The 15,354-nt window shown below is 52.2% G+C and overlaps 5 protein-coding genes across 5 annotated transcripts, besides 1 other annotated feature; 2 read left to right on the top strand and 3 right to left on the bottom strand.

Moving 5' to 3' along the window:
• Positions 1-15,354: part of a sequence feature (contig 1.135 1..301041(1)) that runs on past both edges of the window.
• On the top strand, positions 794-1,495 carry ANIA_07883 (protein atnB; the record flags this gene model as incomplete). The annotated part of the gene is made up of 3 exons (XM_676060.1): positions 794-979; positions 1,069-1,150; positions 1,293-1,495. 3 exons carry the CDS (start codon positions 794-796, stop codon positions 1,493-1,495), a joined length of 471 nt encoding a protein of 156 aa, XP_681152.1.
• ANIA_11031 (MFS transporter) lies at positions 2,016-4,000 on the bottom strand (the record flags this gene model as incomplete). The annotated part of the gene is made up of 5 exons (XM_050611162.1): positions 2,016-2,317; positions 2,542-2,743; positions 2,840-3,227; positions 3,305-3,545; positions 3,616-4,000. 5 exons carry the CDS (start codon positions 3,998-4,000, stop codon positions 2,016-2,018), a joined length of 1,518 nt encoding a protein of 505 aa, XP_050467215.1.
• Positions 5,127-6,263, bottom strand: ANIA_11028 (uncharacterized protein; the record flags this gene model as incomplete). The annotated part of the gene is made up of 3 exons (XM_050611161.1): positions 5,127-5,194; positions 5,295-5,563; positions 5,656-6,263. 3 exons carry the CDS (start codon positions 6,261-6,263, stop codon positions 5,127-5,129), a joined length of 945 nt encoding a protein of 314 aa, XP_050467214.1.
• Positions 6,925-8,838, top strand: ANIA_07881 (protein CYP548C1; the record flags this gene model as incomplete). The annotated part of the gene is made up of 6 exons (XM_676058.2): positions 6,925-6,999; positions 7,059-7,209; positions 7,267-7,326; positions 7,391-7,669; positions 7,724-8,092; positions 8,147-8,838. The coding sequence occupies 6 exons, from the start codon at positions 6,925-6,927 to the stop codon at positions 8,767-8,769; spliced, it is 1,557 nt and encodes a 518-aa protein (XP_681150.1). The 3' UTR covers positions 8,770-8,838.
• ANIA_07880 (uncharacterized protein) lies at positions 8,937-14,551 on the bottom strand (the record flags this gene model as incomplete). The annotated part of the gene is made up of 6 exons (XM_676057.1): positions 8,937-8,945; positions 8,996-9,020; positions 9,073-9,107; positions 9,403-13,736; positions 13,801-14,309; positions 14,484-14,551. The coding sequence occupies 6 exons, from the start codon at positions 14,549-14,551 to the stop codon at positions 8,937-8,939; spliced, it is 4,980 nt and encodes a 1,659-aa protein (XP_681149.1).

Below are 15,354 nucleotides of genomic sequence, written 5' to 3'. Positions count from 1 at the left end.
ACTGCTTAGCAATTACTTTTAGCAATTTAAGCCCCCACAGCAGCTGACAGTGATTGATTGTCTCAACGTTTCTAGTACAATACCGGAAATTTCGGAAATTTCAACAAAGTATATTAGACTCTCGGGTAGGAGATGGATTGGCCTGTCGGGTAATCGTCGATCAGGCTGGGACATGCTAGTGCCTGAGCGCACCTCAGCTTACAGCTCCCTAGATTAATCACCTATGCAGCTAAGGCTTTTGGCCCCCTTTGCACGTGGGTCCCGACGGAGAATTATGCATCTGGCGCTACTGCAGGAGTGGAGTCCAACGTGCAGTCTTGATGTCAAAGTACACCTGTATGATGTATTATACGTCTTTTCGGTATTGTAACGCCACCTTACCGCTAGTACCGTTCCCGTTGTATCGAGCATACACACACTCTGTAAATCGTATATCCAACTGGAGACATCCTCTTCCATCCTCACTGAAGCCTATCCGCAGCCCCAGAGTTCAGCTAAGTGACCATCTAGATTCTGAAGCCGATATTAGTTGCACCAGCCCCACCAACGAGCTTCCGCCACGCACTGTACACAGCCTATCTGTCTCAGAGGCCTCCCCAACCCCCGTGGTCCGCAGGTTGCCTAAGGGGGGCAGCACATGGCAAATTGCAGCCAGAAACGTGCAGCGTAAGACATAAAATGGGGGCCAGCCATCGAGGAGGTGTCAATGATAGCTGTAATTGCAGTGTACACCCATCAAACCAGATCCACTTCTCCCTTCCCTCTTCCATCAAATCTTCTGTCTCACTTCAGTATGCGTATGGCGAACAGAATTGGCGCGGGCCGTAAATCCGCGCTTCAGCTCTCTCATCTCAGAACCAGACTCACCTCATCTGCTGCAGCCGTTGCTACTGCTCCCACACTTGATCCTGCGCCTGTCCCTGCCCCTGCTGCTGCGCCGAGAGAATGGCTGGTGCTCTTTCCGGATATGCCCAATGTGGTGAGTAATGGCTGCTGGCCTGACCGACCCCATTACTCCCAACATAGGTTCAGAGCAGGACCTCGTCTGATATTGCTGTGCTGTCCTAGCTTGACCGTCGCCTCGAAATCCGCCCCCGGCACTCTCCCAACTTTGTGCGTCTTCACAAGGAACAATGGGTTACCTGGGCTGGTGAGTCTTTTCCACCCATTTAGCTCTCTTCCTCATATTCTTTCTTTCTTCTTTTCCATTCTTTCTACTCCTTTAACCATTTCATTTCCCTGATACCTCAGTCCCTTCAATCATCACTTATTCGAAGATGTTTTATATGCAGGGCCTATCTTTGAGAAGCATACCTTCCCTGGAAACCCTCGCCGGCCCTTCAAAGGGTCTGTGATGGTGGTCAATGATGTGAGCAAGGAGCAGATCTGGGAGCGTCTGAAGAGTGATCCGTATATTCAGGAACGTATTTGGGACCTGGATAATGCACGAGTGATTCCCTTTGTCACCAATATGAGGCGGACTCCAAAGAAGTGATTGTTTTGTTAGGTTAACTTAGTGAAGTGGGTGACATACTTGTTTAAAATAAATCAGCTGAACGAACAAGGGGAGAAATTATCCTCTTATTTCGATGGTTTGTAGAAGGGATGGTGCCAGAGGGATGATAGAAGTGTAGTGGTGATGGTCATCAATGTTCGCTGTATCACTCATAGTAACTAATAGTCACCTCTGTGATCAATCTCCATAAAGATAAAGCCGAACAGTGGGAACCTATCCTCTTTTATATCCCACCTCACTCCTCTCTCATCTCCCAGCAAATGCAGATCCCCTGCCCTTTCTTACTTATGAATATATGTGATGTTAATCCTTCCGCCTCCACCGGTGTACTACGCACCAAACAAAAATTTTGTTGCCTGCCTGTAGGGCCATCCATCTATCCACCTGCCATCCGTTTATCCCACTTGTACCACAATCCAGCTCATCTCATGTCATTTATTTCTGTGTTCGTTGCGTTTTGATTCATTTTTTAAAGAATCAAAACCCAGGCAGACCAGCATCACGTCTCACGTCTCCTTGGTTTTTGTTCTTGTTCTGGTAATTTAACAGACAACAGAACACCCGCAATCCCTGCACAAAGACCCGAAGCCACAAAGTAAGGTAGGCCCACCCACCCATGACCCAAAGAAAGACCAATCCGATACATCAGCGAGATCAAAGGACCGGAGATCACGCCGCCCACCGCGAGGATGATGGCGACGGTGCTGTAGAGACTGCCGAGGTTGGAAGGGTTAGACGCCTTCCAGAGAGACGCGAGGAGGCTCATTATGGCTGGTTGGAAGCCCGCGCCGAGGGTGTAGACTATTAGACCTGTGTTTGGGTTAGCGACGAATGTGGTAGGCGGGTGGGTGTGTGTGAAATCACAGGTGGCGTGTGTCCCTAGTGAGAGGCAGGGGAGGGTCGCAGGGCCGCACCAGCCACAATTGCTGTGCAAGTTCTGTCTGTCTTTCTCCCTCTTCCCTCTTTGTGTTCTTCTAGGTGCATATTTGTAGCTTGCGCGAAAATACAGAAACTGGGAGGCTCACCAAGGATTGCCGGGGCGACGGTGGGGGACAGCGAAAGGATCAGAAGCCCTGCGACTATGAGCCCTAAACTGAGCCGCGCAATTAATAGATCACGCTGTCGGGGATTACGGAGCCCCGAACTCTGGGTGAACAAGAGCAGGGACCCCACGACGAGTAGGAGCCCAAACTCCACCACCGCCCGTAGAGAGAGAAGCATCGCCGACTAGGTAGTATTTGCAACCACGTCAGACTTAATCAACTGAAGGATAAGAATGGGGTAAAAGAGGGGCAGGGAAGAAAGTTGCTAGACCCTGCGTACCTGGGCGATTGACCAGCCATACCGTTGTGAAACGTACTGCAGGAGGAAATCCAGCGACTCCGCACTAACGGTCAATATGAGAAGACTGAATACCAGGCCAGCGACGTTTCGGTCCGACACGATGCTGCGGAAATTCTTTGCCAAGCAGCCACGCAGAGTCGGCTCCTCTTCCTTGCAGCCATAGATCGACGCATCCGAGGGTCGTGACCCCTTAGCAAAGTCTAGCGTTTCGGGTAGTGCTATCAGCAAGACGGTAGCAAGGGCCTGAATGCCTACGCCTAGAAAGCAGGGAGTCCACGCATTGTGGGCCATCAAGACAGATGACAGGGGGTTGGCAAGGATATCGGAAATCAATACCGTAGCCTGCAACTGGAAGTAAATTGTGGATCTTTTTCAAGCAGTGTGCGTCAGGATGTAGACCTTATTGCAGTATTGTATGCAGCAGAAACAGAACAGAACACCTACCTTTTATCATCTGGCACCACATCGGCAATAGTGGCTTCCAGGACTGCAGTAGCGACTGCCGGGCCACCCCCTAGGCATTGAAATAAAGACGAGATCCACGTTAATTCCAAGGGCCACTGCATCCAGCACACGAGCAACGCCCACGCAGTCGACAGCGCCAGGCCCAGAAAACATAGTAATAGAACTGGCCTGCGGCCTTTGGAATCGGACAATGCTCCGTAGGGAATGGCCAGAAAAATGGCTTCAGAGGGTTAGACAGTTGATCTGGCAAGAGTGTGTATGTACTGTAAGTGAAACTGTGATCGACATACCAGGAATCCCGTCAAATACTGTCTGCCAACCTATCAAGCGCGCGACCCCGGACTGGATCTCCTTCGTCTTACATTGGGACTCGGGAATGTTCTGCATCGGCACTGGGAGGGGATTGCCGTGGGTTCGATAGTATGCCTGGCAGAGAATGGACTCGAACAGGCGGATCTTCGGCGCGCGAACAACCGTAAGACCAATGTCCAGAGTTAGAGTTGCCGATGCACATAGTAGAATTACTTGCAAGACTGCTTTTCCAGACAAGGAAGTCGGGGGTGAAACTGCACCAGGTGGATCTGGGATTAAGGGAGCGTCTTCGCCTTCGGCTTCTGCGTCGCTGGCCAGATGCTCCAGTGAGCGACATGCCTCATCTAGCTCCTCGTACCTCATTGCAGTACTACTTATCGTGTCGCATATGTTTGAAGTGAATGATCGAAGAGAAGGTCGCTGGAAGAGGAACGAAAGATGCAAGATGGTTAGGGCCCAGAGTCACGTGTTGGCTCGATAATGACTAAGTTCAGCACTCCTGCCGCTATCTCCAGGCACTCTATCCTCAGCCCTACACCTTGCCCTAACTTGCCGCTGCGACAAGGTCCCTAGCGGAGTCTACTTTACCACAGTTGCACGGCAAGAGAAATATTGCAAATCTTGTAATCGTATGCATTTACTGTGATTTATCGAGGACGAAGGTATCCGCTATATCCCCTTCGATGCCAACCAAAACGCAGGGACACTTTCACCGATCTCAGCAGGAACTGCTGCATCCTTCCTCCAGCGCCATCTGGTACCAGTTTGTTATCCGCGTCTACCGGCAGTAATCCCCCTTTCACTACTCTCAAGGTCCTCTGTTACGTACCGTTGCATCCACTTTTAGGGGCTGAGCGACGATATATTGCCATCCCATATTTTTCCGTAGTTTATTCCTTGGTTTTGTATCATGTAAGGTACGGATACAACGGGTAAGATTGTTGTACGCTAAGACTATCGAAAGTAATACGCATACTGATACGGCCCCCAGCCCCTAAGAGCTTCTCCACAATGATCTGCCATTCATCTATTCTAAACCACGAAACTCATTTTATACGAAGGGTCCAGCCGCTGCAGTGTGACAGGGCCAGTGGTAGCCTGAAGCCAACAGATCCTACGGCTGCTTCCTATTTGCTAGAAAATCGATTCGCCAAGAGTATGGGCTGATTATGCATGCTTACATGCTTTCGATTCATTGGCTGCACCGTAGAACTTGCCATATCGAGACAGAATGCATGGAGATGGCGAACTGTTAGTAGTGCCATGTACAGTAGGGCCTTCTTGCTCCTGTCGATTGGTCCAGGTCCCAGGTTGAGGTTCTTACGGACGAGCTAATCAGGCGGAATGCTAGGTAACTATAACAGGCGTATCACTGTAGCTCCCACACAACAATCAAGCTATCACTAAACAAATAACAGACATTACGTACAAATTCCAACAAATGCTCAGATATTATCCCTGATTCCAGGAGTAATCTTCTCCAGCTCGTCTAAAAGCTCCTGCAACAGTCTCTCCTGCGTGGCGTAGCCTTCTTGGCTGCGTACAAACGCTGCAGGTCTGCATGATTTAGCTCGTCAGCGCTCATGGTCTCAACGTGGTTACTCAACAAAACATGGCAATTAACGGATGACAGGGAAGCCTCACTCAGTCACCTTACAGTCACGCAAGTACTTTCCGTTTGTTTCACCGTCGTTAGCCGCAGCAGCATGGACCAATGTTCGGCTTCCCTCCTCTGCATTTCGAGCAAGGATAGCCATGACGGGACCGGTCAGAAGCCGAGCCACAAGCGGAGTCTCGCGAAGAAGTCCCGTCTTGCATAATCCCGGCGACACGGCGTTGAGTGTCACCGGGGGTTTGTCGGACCGGCTAAGGCGCTCTGCAAGGGCACGCACGAGGTAGAGCTGGATAAGCTTGGATGTATCGTAGCTGAGAATCAATCAATCTAGCTGTTCCAAATGGAGACTCGGGCTCCACCAGAATAAAAAATAGCGTCCACGTTGCTATCCGGGGATCCTTACCGTTCATCCATGTTTGCCTGCCTCTGGTCCCGGAGTGCGTCGAAAATCCGCGCGGCTTTTCGCTCTGCGAAAGCCGTCGTCTCGTGGCCCTCGCTGGAGACAACCACGACGCGGGGACGCGCACGGATCTGGCCCTCTATGTCTTGCTCTTGCATCTTCGGCAAGAGGGCCAGGATCAAGAGAAATGTTGACAGGACATTCACCTGGATGGTTCGTTCCATATCGCCAACTAGCGCCCATTTGTTGGTTGAGATACCTGCATTTGCAACTACCACATCCAGACGAGGAAGACTAGATGCCTTGGCGGCCAGGCTCTGGACGCTGCGGACATCTTCTAGATCCACCTGCCATACCTCGACGACACCTTGTACCTTGGTAGACTCCTCAATCGATAGCTTCGCCTGCTCTCCTTTCTTTAAGTCGCGAACAGCCAGAATAACCGTGGCCGCTTGTAGCCGCACGAAGTGTCGTGCGGCCTCCAGACCGAGCCCCGTATTCCCCCCTGTCACTAGGATTACGGCATCCTTGAAGCTTTGGGAAGGATATGGAAGCTTTGAGAACTGCGAGGAGAAAAAACGAGAAAGGTACGAGCGCTCTGGGTTTGCCATGGTCAATCGATTCGTTGTGAACGTGTGAGTGGAACTTTAAGACTTGGGTCACTAAAAAGGCAACAAAGAGCACAGTTCAGCTGTAGACATGGGGCGGAAGAGTAACAGATTTCAGTTGCCAAGCTCTGAGTTGACGTTCTTGCTCTTTTCCGCACGATGTAACCTTTCCTCGTGGCGCAATCCTGGCTGTAGACTACCTTTTAGCTTCCATGGAGATAGATAGATCTACAAGGGAACGAGATGTGACTAAGATTACAGACAAAAACATACCCCCAGCGATAATACAATACCGTATTTGGCCCCCATACAAGCCACTGTACAGAACGTCATATCGCAAGTACGCAAGGATACCGATCCTTCATCCTTCATACTTTTCTACCATGTTCCAACCGCAATGACGGAATACGAATAACGGATTCAATCTTGGAGCTGAACTGGGTCCAGATCGTTCAGAAGGCTAAGTTTGAGTCAATCACGACGGAAAATGAAGGTAGCAGGGCTTGTCAGGTGGGGTTGCAGGGTTGGTTGCGAGGTTGAGCACATCGACCCGGCATCTCATGATGCCATTTCGTCCAGTCCTTTCGGGTATTTGACTCAGTCCAGTCTCTTGCTGCTAAGACAGAACATATCCGAATCCAGAGGGCAAGACACGAAGTCCAATATGCTGCCTACTTACTTTGGCACTTCCAACTTCCTGGCCGCGTTCGCGGTGTGGATGGGTGTTGTTGTGCTTGCGGTATGACCACCTTGCCTTAATATATCCCACTGAGTGACTACCAACTGACGGTGTGATAGTTCGCCATTTTCTGTGTTCGTCGGTTGTACTTCCACCCATACTCCAAGTACCCGGGACCTCTGCTGGGCAAGCTCACCAACTACTATGCGGTCTATCACTCATGGAAAGGTGACCAGCACATTGATATGTGGCGCTGCCATGAGAAGTATGGTGGGTAACATTGAATCCTTTTCGGAGTGAGCAACAGCTGACATTTCTCTATTATAGGCCCATATGTACGTTACGGCCCTAATGAGCTGAGCATCAACACCGCTGCGGGACTGAAAGGTGTGATGAGGCCTTCCAACACTGGAATATATTGTATCCCAGAGGTCATACTGACCTTCCATAGAAATATACTCCCACGGCAGAAATTTCAAGAAGTCGGTGAAATACAATGCCATGGTCCACCAGGCTGCAAACACCTTGACCACAATCGACAAACGCAAGCACGGCAAGAAGCGCCGCTTGATTAGCCAGGCGTTCTCCGACGCAGCCTTCCGCAGCTACGAGGAAACTATTCAGCAAAAGATCGCGCAGCTTTGCACGGCACTTCGTCGGCGTGACGACGATTCAAATGAAATTGTTCCAGATGGGAACTGGGGGCCGGCCAAGAACATGTCCCACTGGTGTAAGTTAATCCTCGTATCTGCATCAAGTTGTTGACCCTAACTGATGGACGCAGGCGACTGGTTCACATTTGACGTCATGTGCAGTGTGATCTTCGGCGTTCCCTGGTCATCGCTCACAGAGAAGACATACCGAAATGTACCTCACCTGATAGAAGTGTCCAATGTGCGTGTTGGCTGTTTGATCGAGGCCGGAGGATCGAAGAATATGAAGATTGATAAATACCTCTTCCCCGCTGCCATTGCGGCTCGGAATCAGTTCGTCAAGTTTGTCAACGATATCATTCGGCAGGGAATGGCTATGTCAGCCAAAGGTTCCTTGAAGGGGGCATTTGCCTTACTTCGCGATGCAACCGATCCCGAAACCCAGGAGCCCCTTTCCTTCAAGGAGCTTTGCGGCGAGAGCGCAACATTAGTGGTCGCAGGTATTCTAATAGGATCTCGTTCTCTATGGGTAGGAAACTGACAAACCATCATAGGCACCGATACCACGTCGACCGCACTAGCTGCGTCCATATACTACCTCTGCAACCACCCCAAAGTCTACGAACGCGCCGTTCAAGAAGTTCGCAGCACATTCCAATCCCGTGCCGAGATCGGTCTTGGTCCAAAAGTAAATTCCTGCACGTACCTCCGCGCAGTCATCGAAGAGAGTATGCGTCTGTCGCCCTCTGCTCCAGGCCCACTCTGGCGCCAGGCCGACGCAGGCGGTGCCACCGTTGATGGACAGTACATACCCCAGGGTCTTGAAGCGGGCACGTGCGTATACGCCATCCAACACCACCCAGAAATCTATCCGCAGCCCTTCAAGTTCGTCCCAGAACGGTGGCTGGGACCCGAGGCGGTGCCTGAGCAGTATCGCAGCGATTATTCGCCGTTCGCCGGCTTTACTCCCTTCTCGATTGGGCCTCGTGGATGTATTGGGAAGCCGTTGGCATATATTGAGTTGACTTTGACACTGTGCCATATTTTGTATGCTTTTGATATGCGGTTGCCTCAGGGTGTCAACGTAAATGAGGATGCTGAGTACCAGCTGGCCTTGCATATCACGGCCGCTAAAGAGGGTCCTCTGGTTGAGTTCAGGCCTCGTACGGTGGTTTAATGAGTGATCTATTTAACGTTATTATCGTTGATTAGATTTGGTGTCTTAATAACAATTGTTTATTGAATTGCACCCTTTATCGTAGTCTTGTGGTATCAGGTGATAAATGTGCGTATATATATATATTCCGATATGCTTCCACGCCATTAAACCATTGTACTTCAGGTCTACGGTTCCTACAAGACAGTAGAGTAAGAACATACTGTTATATATTTGACCGTCTTACTGCAGATTCTTGTTGCACTATTGATCTACAAGCCACTTTGATCTACATCGACTACATCCTGCTTCAGATAGGCTTACCGAGCCACCCTATCATCAACATTGGTTTGTGGAGGCTGGCACAAGCATAGATATGCTGTTGCCTAACATCGCGGCATGAATGGATAGATCCCATTTCCGCAGCATCTATATATATGTCATTCTCAGCAGTAGTCAGTCCAGTACGTTTACATCCAGAAAGAAGTACTGCAACACGATTCACAATTGAGATATACATTATTGAATACTTCATTACTATGCAGAACTCCAAATCCAAAAGCAAAGTCATAAAGGACAAAAGAAACCCAGCCCAGGACCATCGCACAATAACAGCCAATATCTTATAATTCATTCCCCCGCCTAAAATCTAACCGTGGGATCTAGCAGCGTCTCCAGCTCCTTCTGCGGTGCCCACGGCGGGGCAGTCTTCAGCTCGAAAAGCCTGTTGGAAGCCAACCCCCGATAGAAGAACGAATCGGCTTTCTTCTGCCTCTTCGCACGCTTGTCCAGGTACTCCTCATATTCCTGCTCCTCCAGCGTCGCAAATAAATACTTGGGATGCACGACAATAGTCTGTGCGCCTTTCTGTCCGAATCCGAAAGAAGTGACGCTGACCGCGCGCATGCTGCCACGGCCTGTGTCCAAGGACCGATTTAAAAAGGCAATTTGCTCGTTCTTTTGTAATTCGGCCTCCACGTTGTCGAGGTTGCGGTTCCCCGGTACGATCCCTGTGTCCAGGATTTGCAGAGCGCCGTTGAGCATCCATGCTCCGGCTGCGCCTTTGGGGTGTCCAGTTAAATATTTCTGGAAGACGCCGAGGATGACATTCCCTTTTGCGCGACCGAGGTGAGAGAGTTGTGCCTGGATGAGACTGCACTCGTTTTTCTCGTTCAGCTTCGTTGATGTCCCGTGAAAGGAGGCCACGTCGAGGTCATCAATAGTAAGACCCCAAACGGCTAATGCTCCACGCAGGGGTGCTATGCTGGGATCGTTTTGCCAGAAGGCATTGCCAAGGTGGTACTGGGCGTTTCTGAGATCCTTTTGAGCTTCGGCATTAATCTGTGCCGTTCGCTCGCGGATATAATCCTCGACTTCGGATTCCTCAACGTGGGCAATTTCAAGCTGTAGCTCCTCGAGGGCAGTTTCTCGCGCGAACTCGATCTGCTTCTTGCGAAAGTCCAGGCGCTTGCGCCGGTTCGAAATATTGAGCAGTGGCGAGGAAATGAGCGAAGAGGAGGGCGAGGAGGATCGCACCTCACGGGCCTTGGAAAGGATCCCCCTTCCAGGCGCAGGGACTGACCGACTCGCCTTGTCGCTGGATGTCTCCACAAAGGCGATCACGCCGCGTACAGGCAGGCCCATCTCGATGGCTAGTCTTGCGGTTGTGAGGATCTGAACACCGCAGCCGTGGGATTCCATGAAGCCGTTGCGCGTGCTTGCAGCGGGGCGAGACATCTCGGAGGCCTCGCGGCCCTGCTCGAACTCATCGACCGTGTTGGCGGTTGCTTTCATGTTGGCGAATTCATAGAGGACCTCCTCGCCGAAATCATCGCCGCCACCAACGAAGCAGAATTTTGCCTTTCCACTGATCAGCGTGTCGTATCCTAGCTCGACGGACTCGATTGCGGTTGCGCAGGCGCCAACGGGAGTGCGAATTGGGCCGGCAGAAGACATAAGAAGCATGTTCATCCAGGCGCCGATGGTGTTGACGAATGTCTCTTGCAGGATATCCTTTTGGACTTCCTTCTCCATGTACCGGCCGCGATACATCTGCTGGAGCGAGTTGAAGCCACCCAGGGAGGAGCCAACGCAGTTTCCAGCTTCAGAGACATGGATATACCGGTAAATCTCATAGGGGTCAGTGATTCCCGAAGAGAGCAGTGCTTCAATCGAGCAGGCTAGCATGTACAAGGTAACCGGGTCCACCTGCGAGATCACATCCTCTGGGATTCCGTATTTGCGCGCATCCCAGCCCGTGGGAATCTGCCCGATAACCATCCGATCTAGTCGCAGCGCCTTGGGGACCATCAACTTTGCCCCTTTCTTCAGAACCACGCGGCACTGATCACCCCCTTCTGGGTCGGGGATAATGTCCACCTTATTCCCGTGTTCCAGTTTCATTTGCTGCGCGGTAGCTTCGGGCACCTCCAACTCGGGGAAGTCCTCCTGGATGAGCACTTCGTGCAGCAGCTGCTTGTGCTCGGGGTGGTAGTTCGCACCGAACCGGTCAGGCTCAATGAGACGAATACCCGTGTGGGACAGAATATGCTCTTCATATTTGTGCTTGACCTCATGGTCGTGGACGCGCTCGTTTGTCTTTGCGTCCACCCAGCCCGGTGATGAACTGTTCTCATACCGGATTAGACCCATCAACCAGGCCATTTCAACGCAGCCTTCAAGTGAGAACTCTCCGTAGGCTTCCATCTCCCACCGCGTGCGTGCGTTGCCCCATGGTCCGATCTCCCCAAACCCGGTCACTACGACAACACGGTCGAGGTCGACCATGCCCTGAAGGTCGGCCGTGAGGGGCTTAATCTCCTGATTGTAGTCGACTGTCGGGGGAAAGTCCAGACGAACGTGAGCTGTAAGGGTGGGGGTGGCCGTAGCTTTCGCGGGTTCAGAGTCAATAGTGGGCGTTGGCCCCTCAGAGCATCTGGCTTCCATCGCCAGCTCCTCCAGGAGAGCTCTGCGCGTGTTCGCTGTCTCATTGATCTCTGTGCGCAGCTCCTGCACCTTCTGTCTGAGGTTCTGCACCGCGCCCATGCGGCCAGATAAGTCGGCATAGAGGGGCGCCTCCTCGCAAAGACTGCACATTGTGTTGAACATAAGGCAGAGGAGGCACTGCGCCATCTCCTGCTGGGAGAAGGTTCGACATCCTAGCTCCTCGATGCCTTCCGCTACAAGGTTATTCCCGCTCATGAGACCTGTTCCCCTGGTCCAGCCGATCACGGCACCACAGACGGAAAGGTAGTCGGACCAGTCTTCCGAGTGCCAACGGTTGAAGAGTGCCTCCAGACCCAGTTTGGACTCACTATACAGACCGTCTCCACCGAAAACTCCGTGGTTGGGGGAGAGAGGCAGGATGACCTGGGTTGGTCGCGTGCGCGAGCCCTGGGCTTCTTTACGAGCCTTGACAGCACCGAGCAGGCGCAGCGTGTTGACCATCATGGTTCGATGGGCCAATTCGGAATGTGGGTCGATCTTTTCAATTGTTCGGCCATTTTCCGGCATAGCCGCGAAAGGCAGGATATGATCGAGATCCCAATGCAGGCCGCCCTGGGCGTCATAGATGTAGTTGACTAGCGCGGTGACATCCTGCACGCTGGCTTGGTTGAAGGGCACAACGACCAGCTCAGACCCGCGAGAACCAACCTGTGTATACAAGTCCTGGTACTTGCGGACCACGCTGGATGAGAAACGGCTAGTAGTCACAATTACGCGAGCACCGCCAGCTAGTAGGCCTTTGAGGACTTCGGCGCCAATGGACCCAACTCCCGCGCCGGTGATGAGAACTGAGCGTCCAGCGAAGGACTCTCCAACGGTTGTGGCTTGCTCCAGTACGGCGCGATACTGCTCCGTGAGGTCGTGGCTGTATGTCCAGGCCGAAGAACCACCGGTTCGTTGCTTCAGATGCAGAAACGGCTCCAGCGGGGCCGCCTCCGTGCTTTTTGGAAGATACACCAGATCCGCAAGCGGCACTGGCTCAGCCCGTTCCTGCTCGGTGTAGGTGATATCGCCTTCTGCGCTGATCGTTGTGCGCGGGCCCTGCTGATCAGGCCGCGCTAGGTATCTCGGTCCGTGCAGCAACGAATCGCGACATCGCTGCGCAAGCTGCGTAAACATGGACGACAGCACGGGCTGCTGCTCGAACCTGCCTACAATCCGCTGCAGCACATCCAAGAGCCTGGGGTCTGCTGCATCCTCAATATGCTTGCATCGCTTCGCCGCCAGATCCACCTCTGTCTCGCCACCTGTCCTCGACACCTCATAATACAATTGCAGCAGATCCTGCAACGCCCAGCTCCAAGCACTATCAAACCTCCTTGCCTTCCTCGCACTAAACACCGGCTGCACGCCATCGGTAAAATCCTCGCCAAGCTCCTGATGAATCTGGTCCAGCGCCAGCCGCAGATCCTTCTCCACGGTCGCCTGCAGATCATGCAGCGCACGCCGATCCCCATCCAGATCGATATCCAGATGTTTGGCATAGATCTTCAACAGCGCCTTGGACAGCTCCTGCTGCCCCCCTGTCAGAGCTGCCAACGTTTTCTGATCCATCACCAAACCCCCCCCCAAACCCGATGTCTCATCCGCGGCGCCCGAATTTGCGCCCAACGTCAAACCATGCTCATCGGCATAGAATTGTACGAGCCCATCAAAGAACGACCGCGCCTCCGCCTCCTCTTTAAGTCTACTCCCGGGCTGCTGTGCAATCGCCAATAACAGGACAGAATCTTGACGCCCAGAGCCCAAGCCCCAGCGGGAATGGAGGTATGTGCGCGCCGTTGCAACGGTGAATTGGCCGGGCATTTTTGACGCGAACATCGCGTGGAGCATTTTCAGTATTACCTTGCGCATCTGGCCTGTGAAGGTCTTTTGCAGAGCAGCGCTGAGGTCGTTGACTGTGAGGTCTTCGGCGCGGTCAGGGAGAGACCCGAACTCGCTGGCAAGATCGCCGATGATTTCGTTCTCCAGAGTTGAGCGACCTGGATTCGTTATTAGATTGATCAATCCATTGCAGCAGCGGGAGGGCTCAATAAATCTACTTACCACCGGAAAGGGATTTAATACTTTGCGTCCCGACTACATCTGTCAAGGCGATCTTCAAGATTCTCGACAACAATGTGCGAACGATCTCAAAAGCTTGCGCTTGTCGGTCTTCAATGGCTTGCATGCCACCAGCCGGTACTGCTTTGGCGGCGGCGGGAGCGGGAGGGGCCGTAACAGGAGCAGTGCTACTGCCAGCGCCAGCGATCGTCCCGGCGCCGCCGGAAGCCTGGGCTTGGGTCTTGGCACTCGGAGCGGGCGCCTCCGCACCAGTGCCAATACCAACGCCATCGTCCTCGTAGTAGATATCCTTCCCCTGTTTCTCGGAGGCGAGAAGCTGACGTTGCAGCAGGGAGGCTCGGTCGCTGTGCAAGAATTTCGACTGGACTGTTTGTTTGATCATGTTGGTAAGTGTTGCGGCAGGGCCAATCTCGATGATGCGTTCGGCGCGGTATTGGCCGAGCACAACATCTTGAGTTTCAATCCAGCGGACTGGGGAGGCAAATTGGTATCTGGTAAGCGGATAGAGGTGTAAGTACGAAGGTCAACCGGGAACTAAACAAGAGGAGGGAACGGTAAGGAAGACGAGAGATCAAAAAGCGCATGATCAACATAAACAGTCGTAGTCAAGATAAACAATCCAAGGTATATGGTATGGTTGCACAAGGTGGGAGGGATGAACGCACGACATCAGCTCCAAGAGCAGAGTATGGGCGAGCTTCCGCTGCGCACCATCATCTTGGGCGGCGACCATGTCTGGTCCCTATCGTCTTTGACCTTTCTTTCTTTCTTTTCCTAGTTTGTTGGTGAGACACTGATGAATGCTCCACGTAAGAACCCTTTTCAACGGTGACTTCTTCTTAGACGACTGGAGTTATTATTATACCCTGTGGGATAAGGGGAATGGCATCTATTTCGAAGAATCCACCAGCAGAGTTCGAGATGACCTCAGACCTGCTTTTGTGCTCCCGGTTTCTCGGCGAGGCTGGTGCTAGCAGGGTAGTATGCAGAAAATGTTCGGTCTGGCCACTTGGGTGTTCCTGCAGCGTTGGTCGTTGGATTTGCAAGGGTAGAGCGCGTGTAGTCCATGTGGCCGGATGCATCCTGCGTATGTACCTATCCCTGTACTCGTCGAGCGTATATTACCGTATATAAGCTAGCTCGTATTGTACGTATGTACCGTATGTATCGTATGTATCGTATGTATTTTACGTCCACTACGGACGTATTTGAGTCGTGCTTTTGATAGCATAATCAGTAATATAAATTGATTGGTCTGCTCGGAAGCCCTAAGCCTAGAACAGGTACAGGATGTGTCGGAATGTTCTCCCGCCCGGCTGACAGGGCTGAACAAATCCCGAAACTCAAATTGTCCTCAGAGCTGAAGCTTGATCCTGCAGCTTCCACGGCGTGCCCGAATCCTTCCAGGCTGTGTAATCGGTTCTCGCTCCTCTTGGCCTTGGGGGCCAAGTAAGTTGTGCGTTTACGAGCCACAGCCACTCGATGTCGAAGTTTCCGTTCCGAAGCATACCCGCAATCCCCTAGACGCAAACCTGG

Source organism: Aspergillus nidulans, chromosome II (genome assembly GCF_000011425.1).
Source record: "Aspergillus nidulans FGSC A4 chromosome II".
Lineage (NCBI taxonomy): Eukaryota > Fungi > Ascomycota > Eurotiomycetes > Eurotiales > Aspergillaceae > Aspergillus > Aspergillus nidulans.
The sequence above is the reverse complement of the archived record's forward strand: the minus strand, read 5'-3'. Positions and strand labels throughout refer to the sequence as shown.